The sequence below is a fragment of the Gouania willdenowi genome, chromosome 16, assembly GCF_900634775.1.
Source record: "Gouania willdenowi chromosome 16, fGouWil2.1, whole genome shotgun sequence".
NCBI classification, from domain to species: domain Eukaryota; kingdom Metazoa; phylum Chordata; class Actinopteri; order Blenniiformes; family Gobiesocidae; genus Gouania; species Gouania willdenowi.
The window spans coordinates 25,799,057-25,812,519 of record NC_041059.1 but is presented as its reverse complement, the minus strand read 5'-3'; the positions used below and the strand labels follow the sequence as shown (position 1 = coordinate 25,812,519).

Genomic DNA, 13,463 nt, shown 5'->3' with positions numbered 1-13,463 from the left:
AAGTAAATTAGTGTAATGTAGGAAAGAGTTAGGCCTACTGTTTTGAATTTTTTTTTTTTTTTTTTTCTCGGACAATAATTTCCCGCCTGCTCATAAAACAGGACCCTAGGGGCCCGAGGACCCATATTTGAACAGCACTGATGCCAAAGTTTGGTCAAATGTGCTGCAGTGCACTTTTATTCCAGCAGAGGAAGATCTTGTCTTTGCTTTATCTTGTTTACCAAAGCAGGAATGAAAACACAGTTAAACAAATGGGGGGAAAAGGAGCTTCCATCGCTTACACGCCTTTACATTTAATGGGTTTTATAACATTACACGAATATGTTAAATGACTATTTTTTTTGTGGGGGAACATATTAAATGTTAGGCTTGTTCATGTCATGAAGCAGTACGTTTCAGCACCATGGAGAGCCAACAGCTGCAGCTGTGTGTGTGTGTGTGTGTGTGTGTGTGTGTGTGTGTGTGTGTGTGTGTGTGTGTGTGGTTTATTCTTGCTCCATTAATATATTACTTCCATGTGTTCTATTCTCGTATTGCTCGTCCAGCCTTGGTTGGTTGAATAATAACCTCCCACGCGCGTTATGTAACACACTGGGGATGACGTGCGCTGTGCGCGTGCACGCCGCGCGGTGTCGCCTCCGTCGTTAGTCCGCATCCAGCATCAGAGCGGACTGGAGGCTGGCACCAGCAGGAACAGGACCCTTTGCGTTTCTTCATCTTTCTGAGAGACATCACCACCAGAACATCCAGGCAGGTGCTGCACACTGTCCTCCTCCAGCCGGGAACACACACTCCTCATCAGGCGCATGTTGGCATGATGTCAGCCTGCTGCGCACTTACACATGCTGTTGTTGTCTGTTTAGATGCTGAGGAAATGTTTTTATGCTTGTTTTTTTTATTTTTTATTATTATTTATTTTGCATCACAATGATACACCAACCAGTTCTACAGGAGGGTTTCAAACATGAATGAAACATTTTCAGCTTTATTTAATGATGATGACGATGATGATGATGATGATGATGATGATGATGATGATGATGATGATGATGATACAAACAAAGATACATGTAAACAAACATGGGATGCAGTTTAAGGGATCCTTTATTCAGATATTTGGTTACTTTGATGCATTCAATGACTGAATTTAAGGCAAACAGTGTTTACAGTTTCTGTGGAGAGTTCATATTATTGTTTAAAAACGTGGCTACCAAACACTGCACTATAGTGGACAGTATGGGGTGGATGTGACTCAGGTAGAACAGCATGTTGCGCATGAACCTTGTTATTGTTTGAATGGAGGACTCGTACTGAGAAAATGTATAGCCTACTTAACATTAGTCATCAGATTTTTATTTTATTTTTTTATTTTTTTGTTAAATGTGCAATTTGGGTGTCACTGAACTTATTTATAGTTATTGACAGCAGCACATTAATTAATCATTCCCTCTATCACCTCATGTTGGAGTTGGAAATGATCAGATGCTCAAAATATATTCATAAAACAACAAATGATTCATGTTAATTCATAAAAACAACATATTGTTGCTTTATTAGAACTGATCCAATGATGTGAATATATATTGAGGTGAAAATATGGAATAAACAGGCTGACATTAGGGCCTGCGTATAAATAATCACTCACACTCAGATGGATTAAAGGCTTTAGTGCCAACGCCCACTCCTCACGCTTTTATAAGAAGACCATCTGGATGAGAAAAAGAGTGCAAAAGCAGGTTAAAAGGCATGTTCGGTATCCCACACTGACAGTCCAAGGCTTTTCATTCTTGGTGGAATAACTTTTGGAAAGGCTTTGGATCGTGTGTTTTATGGGTTTGAACTCCTGAACTGAAAATCCTGGGTTAAATAGATTTAGGCTGTTGCTCTGCAGGTAGCCAATCAACTCTGTCATGGCCCTGATGCTCTATTACAGCCTGTATAGTCCTAAGGGAGCGAAAACATGACGATCATTGTTGTCAGGATGAATCAGCAAAATCTGTTGCATGGTGCATAAAAAATATGCTCAAGTCTCTACAAACCCCGTTTTTTTTCTTGTAGGTCTCTCTAATGTATAATAATGCTGATAAACGACACATTAACTTATGCAAAATGAAAAACAAACATTATTTAAGCACAATGTTAGCCAATGAGTTACAAGCAACACAAGAAGGAACTGTCTGGAACACATTGCTCTTGGTCAAATAAGGTCAAATTGGTTTTAATATTTTGACTTAGTAACACTTAAAAAATGAGGATGTTTAAAATAAAATAAAATTAAATTAAAAATAAAAAGATCCATTATCACTTGTATTTTTGTATTAAAGCCTAAATCATGAAGATGTACATTAAAATTGAGCCAAAAACAACAACAACAAAAACATGAAATACATAAATGCATGAAACAACTGAAACATAGATAACAATAATAAAATAATTTGACTTTGAGACCTTTTTTTTTTTTTTTTTAAACTGCAACATTTTTAACCATTAAACTATCTGAAATAAAACATGTCAAACATATTTAAATAAATATATATTCAAAGTACCTTTTTTTTTTAATTATATTTTTTTATTCATATTCGAGAGACTTTCGAGAGGCCTCCAATAAATATCACTGAACTTATATATTTGGTGACATAAGGTTTAAAGTCAAACAGATATTTTTCTGTCAGCTCTCCAGTGATAAGATAACAGCCTGTACAACATGCAAACAACACGGACTAAATACAAAGACTTCCACTTTCACTCTTATCTACCAATCCATATTAAGTTTACCCATTTCATCTTATCTTAATTAAAAAGAGAATCACAATAGAATGACATTACACATGAGTCGAGGACAGAATGTTCACAAGAGCATGGCAGCATGGTCTCATTTACTCAGCAGGCTTCAGCTCTTTTTCCCATTCACAGCATATGAGGATAAGCAGCATGAGTCTGCAGTGCGTACACGTGCACGTGCACTATACACATAAATGATTCCACCAAACTTCCCTTTTCTTCCTGGCTTTTTTTTTTTTTTGCTCTGTTGCTATGACTGTTGCCAGGCACGGCTGTGGATTCTCAGCCCTGTCTGTGCTGTAATCAGACTCTACCATGCCATGCTGATATGTGAGCTGCAATGATGGAGCTGTGAATGCACCAATGAAACAGCAGGACTAAAGATGAAGGCCACCCGGTAAAAATCTATTTTGTTAGCCTAATGAAAGAGAAATGAGGTTTGATTCCCATGGCTCGAGTCTCTGGTCTATTTTCTGCACTGAAAACTAAAACGGTTAAAATTCAGATAGAACAGCAAGTCACGGGCCTTCAGTTACATCATTTATAAGGAAAATGTAAAAATAACATGATGTGCTTATGCAACTGTGCACTTAGGCGAGGCTGCTGAGAGGCGAGATGCAATAATGTGCTTTTGAAAATGTGATTCATGCAAGAGTCAACTTTTGCATTATTTAGCTCAAAATGACTCCTAACATTTTCTTCTCGAAACTTGAGAGTGATTATTCCTGGGCTGAAATATGATTGAATAGTTTTTAATTTGATGCAACTATTGTAAGTCAGTGTTATGGTGTTTAATCGTTCATTCTATACAAACAAAAACAACTATATCCTTGCAATACTGACAGAATAGTTCCAATGCTTACCATGCTGTGTCACTCATTCCCATTACTCTAACCACTAAGTGTTACCACAGCTTTCTTTTGTGCATATCATGGATACGCATAAAGCCTAGCTACCATAAGTGTATTATAAAACTTTTAACTCAACTAAGAAAACCATGTGAAAACTTAAATAACAGTTAACAGTTTAAAAAAATTATAATAAAAAATAATAATTGCTGCCAAAAACGTGGAAATTTCCACTTTCATTTCATTCAACATTATAACTTTAAAATGGTAATTTCTTATTACTGAACTATTAGTTTGGGATAATATGTATATATGTTATATAAGTACAAATGTGCCAAAAATGCCAAAGAGTATTTTTGCATTGAAAAACTGGCTGCTCAAAATATTTAAAGTATAGTTTAGGTGCTCTTGGAAAAACAAGGGGATGAAATTTGTCAACAAAAAATATGAGGAAACCATTCCAAACTTGAAAAAATCAAAATGAGGAAGGAGATACTAAAAAGCCTTTATGTAAATGGCCAGATCATTAAAAAGCCAACATGTTTGGTTCAAGCATGGTCTTCATCAGGGCTATCAAACCCTTCTGGTTGTTGTCACACCTATATATTTATAGTTAACTAAACAACACAACATATAGTATTTTTATCTATGTATTTATTTTTATTACCAATAAATGTTTTTGAATTCTAGTCTTATAGTATTTTTTTAAGAGAAAAGTCAATTTGCTAACTCAGGGTTGAGTAAACATTCTCTGTTTTTTAGAGGACAACATAGTGTGAAGCACAATGGGACCATTCCAAGAATATGAGGTGAGAATTCTGAACCTTGAATGAATTGGATATTTTTACATTTCAAACTTACATTTATAAATTCTGATGTATTTTTGCTTGGACAGGAGAAGAAAACCCCTGAAAAGGGAAGCCACCGCAGTCGTATCCCACGTTTAATCCTTCATCATTTTCGACCAAAGGATAAAGCATCTCCGCAGTCTGATTCCCCTTTTTCAGAGGAAGAGGGAAAGGAGTGTGATGTGAGCTCTGATCATTCCAGGAAGACCATCAGCACCAACAGCTTTTGTTCTGGTAAGAACATAAAACATTGCTAGCTCATATAGAAATTTAAATTAAAGGTGCAGTCCGTAACTCTTATAAAAGCGACTTTTTGTCATATTTGCTAAAGATGTCACTATGTAAGGACAGCTTTACATGAAACTAGTAGTTTGTGTGAAAAAAACAGACTCATTGAGTCCCTCCTGCTGCTCCTGCTGCCTTTGGCAGATTGCCAGAATGCACCGCAACCGAGCAAAAAGAACCAATCAGAGCCAGAATTGTGTTTGATGGGCTGCCTGACAGCTGCTGCTCACAGTCCCCTCCCCTTTCCCGCAGCTGGAGCACCATCTTTTTTACAGTGTATGGTCTCGAGGAGTAGAAGATAGAATTAGCGACTTTTCTGCTTGAAAAGTAGTTACTGCTGCTTGATTTACATTATGTTTGATTTGTAAACTCTAGAACTCTTGATTTGTAATTGCTACACTAGAGCTCTGTAGTGCATGTGTTGTTCATGTGCGCGCAGCAGCCTCCTTGTGGGCTGCTGTAAGTGACACTGTGTTGTTGCTGCTGCAGCTGAGGTGTGTGCACATTGAGAGAGAGAACCGCTGCAGTAATATATTTTTAACAGAGCATGTTATATTACTGTGATGTTGGCTTGTTAGCTCCTCTGAGGGAGGGACTTTGGGAAGTTTGGAGGCAGGGCAAGAGAACAGCGGGAAGGGAGGGATCTGAAAGTTGTGGACTGCACCTTTAACCAAGCACATTAACATTTTATATTTAGCCCAAATGATTTCTTCTTGCAAACACATGCTGTGTAAAAACAAACACACACACACACACACAGAGCTGAACCTTGAGCTCTGATTGATTTCTTTGCTTTACCATTCACCCCACTTAGCCTATTCTTGACTATTACTGTCTGTGTGTTTGTCTACAATAGATGACACCGGCTGCCCCACTAGTCAGTCTGTGTCCCCCTCCAAAACCCCGTCAGGCTCAGATCAGAGCGCCCATAGCTCGCCCACACTTCCAGAACGCAAGAGCAAAGTGAAGAGGGTGAGGGTGATGGGAGAGTGGAACGCTGAACCAAGGCACAAGAGGGAGCTTCGTTCTGCCATGAAACCCAGAGGTAAGAAGTACACAATTTCATCACATGGATAGATTTCAAAGTTATTTTACTTTTTTCTATTTATATTCAGTAATCTTTCTTGTTGACTATGTCATAGTGCAGTGGTTCTCAAACGTGTTTGGCTCAAGTTCCCCCTTTCTTTTATTTATGAACCCCAGTACCCCTTTTGTCCGACTACAACAATTTGCTTAGAATACTGTGAATAAACAACTATAGATGAAAATGATGGAATAATTTAGTGATTCCACACACATGAAAGAATCTCATGTTGTAAATAAGGGGAATGAAACAGTATTTTGTGTCTCATGAGTTTATTTATGTCTATAGTTTTTATCATTTCCTGTTGTTTCCTGCCTAGTGTGGAACCAAGACTGAACCTAGTACTATGAGTTCATGTTTTAATCAAGATCATTTCCATCATCATTATTATGATTATCATTTTTAAATAAAAACCCCGTTTTTTTTAATGCTTTTATTTGTAATTTTTTCACTCTCTCGCTCTCTCTCAAGTACCATCCTGTTGTACCATCGCGTACCCCTAGGGTTAAACGTACCCCCATTTGAGGAACACTGTCATAGTGAATTACAGAGGAGAAAGTAATGGATTACAAGTACTCACCTTATTGTAATTGAGTTGCTTTTATGGGTGTATATTTCTAAATCAGTAATTTTGCTTGTACTTAAGTCCATTTTAAAACAAGTAAAGTAATTTATTACATTTCTACACCCAACTGTTACTGAGTAAATTATTATTTTTTGTAGTTATTTTTTTTATTTTCTTTATGAAAACACATTGAACATAATCCATATGTTCTTAGTCGTGCCATTTCTGATCAACGCCCAGCCACTTTGTTGTGGTTTTTACCTATTATGTTGTTACCCATATGGCACTATTTTAGAGTTCATAAATGTAGCTATACCTAGAGCCTGAGCATTTTTCGCTTTATTTTTAATTTAATTCATTGGTGTTATTTTATTTTTAAAAATAATTGTACATTTTGACAAACAAGATTTGGTCTCTTTCTTTTTAAGTTTATATACATGAGATGTTTACTGTACGCAAGGGAACCGTGGGAAGATTTATTTCCAACAATAAACATGGGGGGGTGAAAGTAACTAGTAACTTTAATTTGTGTACTATTTATTTGAGCTACTTTTTACTTGTATTTGAGTGTTTTATGTATGACTTTACTTCTACTTGTACTAGAATCAGTACTCTTTACACCTCTGGTGAATTGTGTGTTCCAGTTTTTCCCTCATGATCAAAGTACAATATAAGAGTATTTGTAACAGGTCAGCTGTTTCTTAGGAGTAAACACTTAAATTATCACAGCTTGTCTGAAAGCAGAAAAATACCTGCACCAAAAGGCTTCTGTTGAAAATTACATTTAATCTAAAAAAAAAAAAAGAAGAAGAAGAAAAAAAAAGTAAAACTCATGACTGAAGAACGAGAGGGAGGAAGAAAGGTGATTGGTTGTGAAAAAGGTGAGGGTGCTGAGGCAATCAGGCTGATTAGGAGGAAGTCACTACATGGCCTGAAGGAGTCGAGGCTTCTGTTTGACTCACCGAGTGGTGTTTGAGTTTGTTAGTCACAGGGTCACTGGATTTATCACGATGGTTTTGTTTCATGGAAAAAGATGCTTCTCTGGTATGATGAGCTCCATTGTTTTGTTTTTTTTTCTTTTCTTTCTTGTTTGTAGCTTTAGTTTGCTTGAATAGATAAACTAAATGTTTTTAGTGCTCAATGTGCACTGCACTTTATGCACAGTCAGCATTTTAACAACTAACATGCAGCCTAATATCTGTCGTTGGAATTAGCTTCAGGCTGACTAGAATGCCCTAAAAAGGTGAAATCTAAATTAATTTCAATAATTGATTAATTATTGGCTTTTTGTTTTAATTCCAGTTTCTTTTATAATCTTATTGCATTTTTTGCATCATAGAATGTTATATTTTTGTATGTACAGCACATTGTACTTTCCTTGATAAGTGCTCTATAGATAAAGTTTTTTATTATCATTATAATAGTATAACTAGCTAGACAGTGATCTAAAATATTTATTAAGATAATGTTATCCACATTTTATTTTGTACAAGAATCACTAAAATGTGAATTTATAAAAAAAAAACCTCAATGCAACATGAATCTGTTAAGTACAAGCATTTCATAGAAATAACTGTTAACCTTGGTAAACATTTCTGTAGGGTTACAGAGTGCTGACTAGTATTGTTCGGGCAGGTTTTTTTTTATATTCTAGGAGGTAATATAAACTTAAACATACTCTATTTTCTTGAAAATTAGCGTAGAGTATTCATAACTGTTTAAAGTAATATTAATTGAATCACTACGACCTCAGAAATGAAAGGTTTATCAATACAACTCAAAAGAACTTTACAAGAATTACAATCGGCAGCAAGTCTGTGGTAAATTGTTCTCATACTTTTGCTACTCGATACTTTTCGCTCCAGCTTTTGTGATGAATTGTTCCTAAAGATACGATTCAGTTGCTCATTTTTCAGTAATGGTAATATCTGTGTTGCTTCTGAAAATCATATGTCGTTAGTAAGTATGAGAAAGGAGAGCAACAATTTTACCTAGGACAGTGATGATATATAATGATATAAAATATATTAATACATAATAAAAGTGTTTATTTTATATATTGCCACTCTAAATTTAATTGATGAAATTTGTCATAAATATGAAATAGTATATTATTATGTACATGTCATATACATTCATGTATGTATGTATATGTTTGATATGAACTGTACATATAAAACTTATGCAGAATATATATTGAATTTATATTTTGAAAATAGTAATATTAATTTTTTTTTAAAAATGTGATATTTCTTCACATAATGTTTTCCACTTTTTTTGTGAAGATTGCCGAAATAAAATTTAATTTAAAAAAAAATGAAAAAAAATAAAAAAATTAAATTCAAAGGCTAAAGCAAGGGGCTGCTAAGCAATGATGTAAAAGGTCTCTTCTAACTACCACTAGTTATCCAACCAAAAAGATGTAGCAGACTGCCATTCAAATCTGGCTTCTATCACGTTGTTTGTGGCTGTATTATTTTTTTTTAAGCCTGTGAATAAAATACTGTTTTCCTGTAGGGAGTGAGGCAGACTTCAGCTCTTCTAGCAGCTCAGGCAGCTTAAAGACGAAGGAGCTCCTTACCCCCAACTCAGCTGGAAGGAAGGCTTCAACACGCAAGTATGTTTTAATGTCTGTCTCACCTGATTTAAAAGACTACAAAGTAGACAGATACTTAAACATGTGTGCAGTGAGAGACTCTAGTTTTCATCAGTTGTGTGTTTGTCATTTTTAAATACCTCCATTAAGTCGAGGCAGTCGCATCCGCCCAATGCCAGTGTTCAAGCCTGCAGGGATTGCAACACCCAACCGTGACGCAGATCTCTATGCTCCGTATCGAACTCGTCCCAGAGCTGCCTCTTCAACCAACAGCAGCAGCTGCAACTCCAGTCCCACCTCCAGGTGTGATGAATAAGCTGTCCTCTATTGATGATGGACATTAAAATTAAGGGATTTCAATCACTTATAGCAGTTTTCTTTCTTTAACGATATCGCTTTGCCATCCTTAATTTCACCACTTTAGCTGTGTGTTCCTCCAAGGGGGTTTTGGTTTTGGAGACGAGCCCAAGCCATGGTCCAAATATTGTAATGTCAGTGGGAGAAGGGAACTGGCTCAGACTGTTTAGTCATTACCTCTCCTGCCTCTGGCTGGGGTTGTGATTCTTTCAGATTCAATAGAGTAAATGTCTGTATTTGGGACCCAGACAGTGACCCTACATTCTGAAGCTGCCTCGACGTAGAAACACAGCAGGTCCATCGGGGAATGATTGAGGTTCATTTATTTTTCATAACCTGCAGAGCAGAAAGCTTTTGTTTGGTGTATTTGGGACCATAATGGATATAGATTTAAGTGCGTTGAGCTGCTTTTCATTTGTCAGCAGTGTTGATACTGTGATAAAATAAACCCTAACTAATCTCATGTGTGCAGTTTCTAGTATTGCTCTGTAATGGTTTCTCTGTGTGTATCACTTTAAGACATCCCACTCTTTTCTTCACAAAGTGTCATGTGACATCCTTCCCCTTCAGATGTTGTCTTCTCCTCAACTGTTTCTATTTTTATCAGTTGCTGAGTTTTCACATCAATGCTCCCAGGTTGCTTGGATATTGTGCTCAGACAGGCGATAAGATAATTATTTGCATGTATTCCAAATCTACCCTCTCATCACATTCAGAAATGTTATGGAAAATCTAGCAATGATTGGGAAAAGTTGTTTATAAACCAGCAGTGTAGGGTTGTGTAGTCTCATGCATCCCAGTAATCCTGCATCAGACAGTAATTCCAGGCTTCTGGAAGCATCTGCCTCCATGGTACTCTCACACTAATTACCCTCCACTGCAAATGAGTTTGCTCCGTGTATCAAAGATCCATATTTCTTGTTTAGGAATAATTAGATGAAGTTTGGCTAAATGTGCACGACCATCATCTTTGTGTTCAGCAGAAGAACAAATCCAAGCCGTTACCACTCCTGCGGAGACAATCATGGCATCAGGCCCCCAAACCCGGAGCAGTACCTTACCCCTATGCAGCAGAAGGAAGTGGCCATCAGACACCTGAAGACAAAACTGTTGGAGTCTGAGAACCGAGTCCAAGATAGGTGAGCACCTCCTTATATTGTGTGTTGAAAACTTTCAGACGGGTTGATAGAGGTTGTATCAGGAGAAGCCATGACACTGTTGTTGTGATGTAATGCCTACATGCAGCTACTCTGCTCTGCTGTGAAAACCTTGTGGAGTGTAAAAGCTCTAGGGAAATGATTACATAAGACTAAAAAGGCAGGGTATGCGGCAAGGGAAGTCTAAACGTGTATCAGCAATGTTGGCCCAATACTTTTACATTTTTAATGCTTGAAGTTCCACTTAAGCACACGACAAAGCAGAAATAGTGGATGTTTAGTTAATAATCGAGGTCTTACTTTTATTAAGTTTAAAGAAGGCTTTTCTAGCTTTTTTAACTTGAACATTTTTTTGGACCGTTTTTCATTAGAGAGATGGAGATTGAGGAGCTTAAGGGCCAGCTTGGCAGAATGCGGGAAGACTGGATTGAAGAAGAATGCCATCGCGTGGAAGCTCAGCTGTCCCTTAAAGAAGCCCGCAAGGAGATCAAGCAGTTGCGTCAGGTGGTGGAGACCATGAAGAGCAGCCTGATGGAGAAAGACAAGGGTATACAGAAGTACTTCATCGACATCAACATCCAAAATAGAAAGTTAGAGTCTCTGCTGCACAGTATGGAGCTTGCACAAAGTGGGTCCAACCTCCCAGAGGAGAGCTCCTTGGACTTCATCTGCAACAGCCCTGATGGCAGTGGGAAGAAGCTGGTAGGGGAGGAAGAGGTTGGCATGGAGCTGGGATACCAAGGCGCAGAGGCAATGGCAGACAGCGGACTGTTGGTGAACGATGAGATGGCAAACAGAGCAGATATTTTGGAGCAGGTCTTTATGTCCACGGCAATGGATTTCAGTCAGGACTCTGTAAACCAGCTGAAGACCACAGCGGGACTAGGGACTGAAACGTCTGCACATGGACAGTTATTTGATCAATCTACTGCACAACCACTGACACATCCACTGGATACACTCCCCATCACAGTCACCATCCCCTCACAGCACTGCACACAGGACAGAGGAGTCCAAACCGAGCACACACTCACATCTGCTGACGTGCAGGCTCTGCTCCTCCAGCTACTGAAGTTTCACGGAGCCACGGAGAAAGACAAAGCAACCAGCAACATTGTGGAAATCTCCAACCTACCCACAACAGTTTCTTCCTCTGACATTCAGCCTGTCATGACCCCCTCCCAACTCGGCCTGCCTCTTGAGAGCCCCAACACCTCTGTAGATTCCGGCATGTGTTCTGGAGACACTGAGGGCCAACGATTCATCAAGGAGATCGACTTTAGCATCGCTCAGGAGGAGCGCCGTCTATCTCCTGGACTGACTGTCGTTGGCAAGCGCTACTGGAGCAACAGCTTCCTGATGGATCTGGTTGCCGTGGCAGCACCGGTGTTGCCCACAGTGGCCTGGCTGTACTCAAATCACGGCGTGGATGGAAGCGCTCCCGTGTACAACATCGCAACCTTGATGAGGGGCTGTTGCATTATGGGGTTAAGATCGCTTCGTCATGTCGCTCACGGGTCGAATGTGTAACAGCCTGTAACCTGCATGCAGATCACCTCTGACTTTGAACTCCACACTTGCACATCAGTATTAGTGAATTGTGTTTTTGTCTAACACTTGGGTATCAATGCAGTTCTTAGGGTCCCAGCACTGTTCCTTTGCACTGTACAGATGAGACGAAGACTACTGGGTGACATGAAAGGGATTATTTATAAAAGGTTTTGTGTTTATTTATTACGTGTACAAGCAGATCATCTGGGTAGATGGTTGTGTTATTATTGTCCTATGGTGTCATTAGTTGTTCTTGTAAATAAAAGGTCTTTATGTTGGGAAGTTGGTGTTTTGAGATATGAAAGACTGAGTGAACGTTTCAGGCGGGTTATGAAATCTGTTTTAGGAAACCTTGAACCTTCAGCCAAAGCTTTAATGTCAGGTCATTGTTTAATGCGGTTTATACTTGTCCATGTTTTTGCTTTTCCTGGTAATAGAGCTTTATTGGTATTGCCACTGTATTGTTCATAGAAACACATTCTTTGCTTCGAAGCAATTGACACTTGTTATGTGCCTAAACAATGTGCAATACTTTTGGTTAACATCAACTGTCCTTGTATATTTATTAAAGCATTAAAATTCTCATCACGTGTTTGGACCTCATGTTTTTCAAGTCTGCGTTATGAAAGATGATTTTTTAAAATGCAAAAAAAGAACAGAAGGCATTGGTGCACATTGTTCATATGAATAAGTAAATACAATGAGCTAAGTGCTACCAATGATGACAAGTCTTATGTAAACACTTTCTCAGCTTCCATCTCAAGATGATCCAAGTTACGTCATTGTAGAGTGCATTGGTTCTTCTTTGTTGGGTTCTGACTCGAGCTGTGAAGTCATGACTCTGTCCTCAAACCAGTAATCTGACTCTACCCGTGACGAGTTCTTTTTTTTATTTTTATTACGCAACAACCCCCTACATTCCCTGGGACACGGATTAAGTCAAATTAAAGAAGCGTTATGGGTCTGCTGTGATGGGCTCTATTTCATCTCTACCACATGGTGAGTGTTAACTTGCATAACAGTGTAATCCAAGTGTTGTATTAATGAGTCGCTGAATGCTTGACAAGATGAGTATGCATCACTTTGAGAGTTTAGAAGGTCTGAAGTCCATTCCTGCATCATGGCCCTAGCTACCGTCCTCCTTGAAAACAGTGCAAATGGTACGACCCGCATGTGCTTCTGCACATGCTGTGGCAGGTAGTCTGAACTGTGGATGTGACAAGGGAAGGGAGATAGACAGCAGCAGGAAACCATGTCTTTACTCAAGAAAGAAAAACCGTTTTGCCAAAAACACAAGGAAATAAAGAGCGAGAAAAGGTCAAATGAGGGAAAGCAACTGCTTACCCAATTGTTCCGAGGTGAGCTTTAAAACATCTTTTTTTTAGGCAATA

At 38.3% G+C, this 13,463-nt stretch overlaps 1 protein-coding gene across 5 annotated transcripts; it reads left to right on the top strand.

The window, feature by feature from the left end:
* The first annotated feature begins 546 nt into the window (after positions 1–546).
* On the top strand, positions 547–12,657 carry sybu (syntabulin (syntaxin-interacting)). 5 transcript variants are annotated; one of them, XM_028471577.1, is made up of 8 exons: positions 547–750; positions 4,392–4,438; positions 4,525–4,711; positions 5,619–5,807; positions 8,929–9,028; positions 9,158–9,310; positions 10,348–10,503; positions 10,893–12,657. In XM_028471577.1, exons 2-8 carry the CDS (start codon positions 4,415–4,417, stop codon positions 12,049–12,051), a joined length of 1,968 nt encoding a protein of 655 aa, XP_028327378.1. In that variant the 5' UTR covers positions 547–750; positions 4,392–4,414; the 3' UTR covers positions 12,052–12,657. The 5 variants fall into 5 exon arrangements, with proteins under 5 accessions (XP_028327378.1, XP_028327377.1, XP_028327376.1 ...); XM_028471576.1 differs by having other exon boundaries at positions 547–754; positions 10,345–10,503; XM_028471575.1 differs by having other exon boundaries at positions 548–750; positions 10,345–10,503.
* The last annotated feature ends 806 nt before the right edge of the window (positions 12,658–13,463 follow it).

What these genes read in the sequence shown, in the direction of transcription:
- sybu (XM_028471576.1), top strand. Translation starts at nt 4,415, where the DNA reads ATGGGACCATTCCAAGAATATGAG. An exon ending in CACCAACAGCTTTTGTTCTG is followed by an intron (nt 4,712 to 5,618) that starts GTAAGAACATAA and finishes TGTCTACAATAG; the next exon opens with ATGACACCGGCTGCCCCACT. An exon ending in GAGAACCGAGTCCAAGATAG is followed by an intron (nt 10,504 to 10,892) that starts GTGAGCACCTCC and finishes GTTTTTCATTAG; the next exon opens with AGAGATGGAGATTGAGGAGC.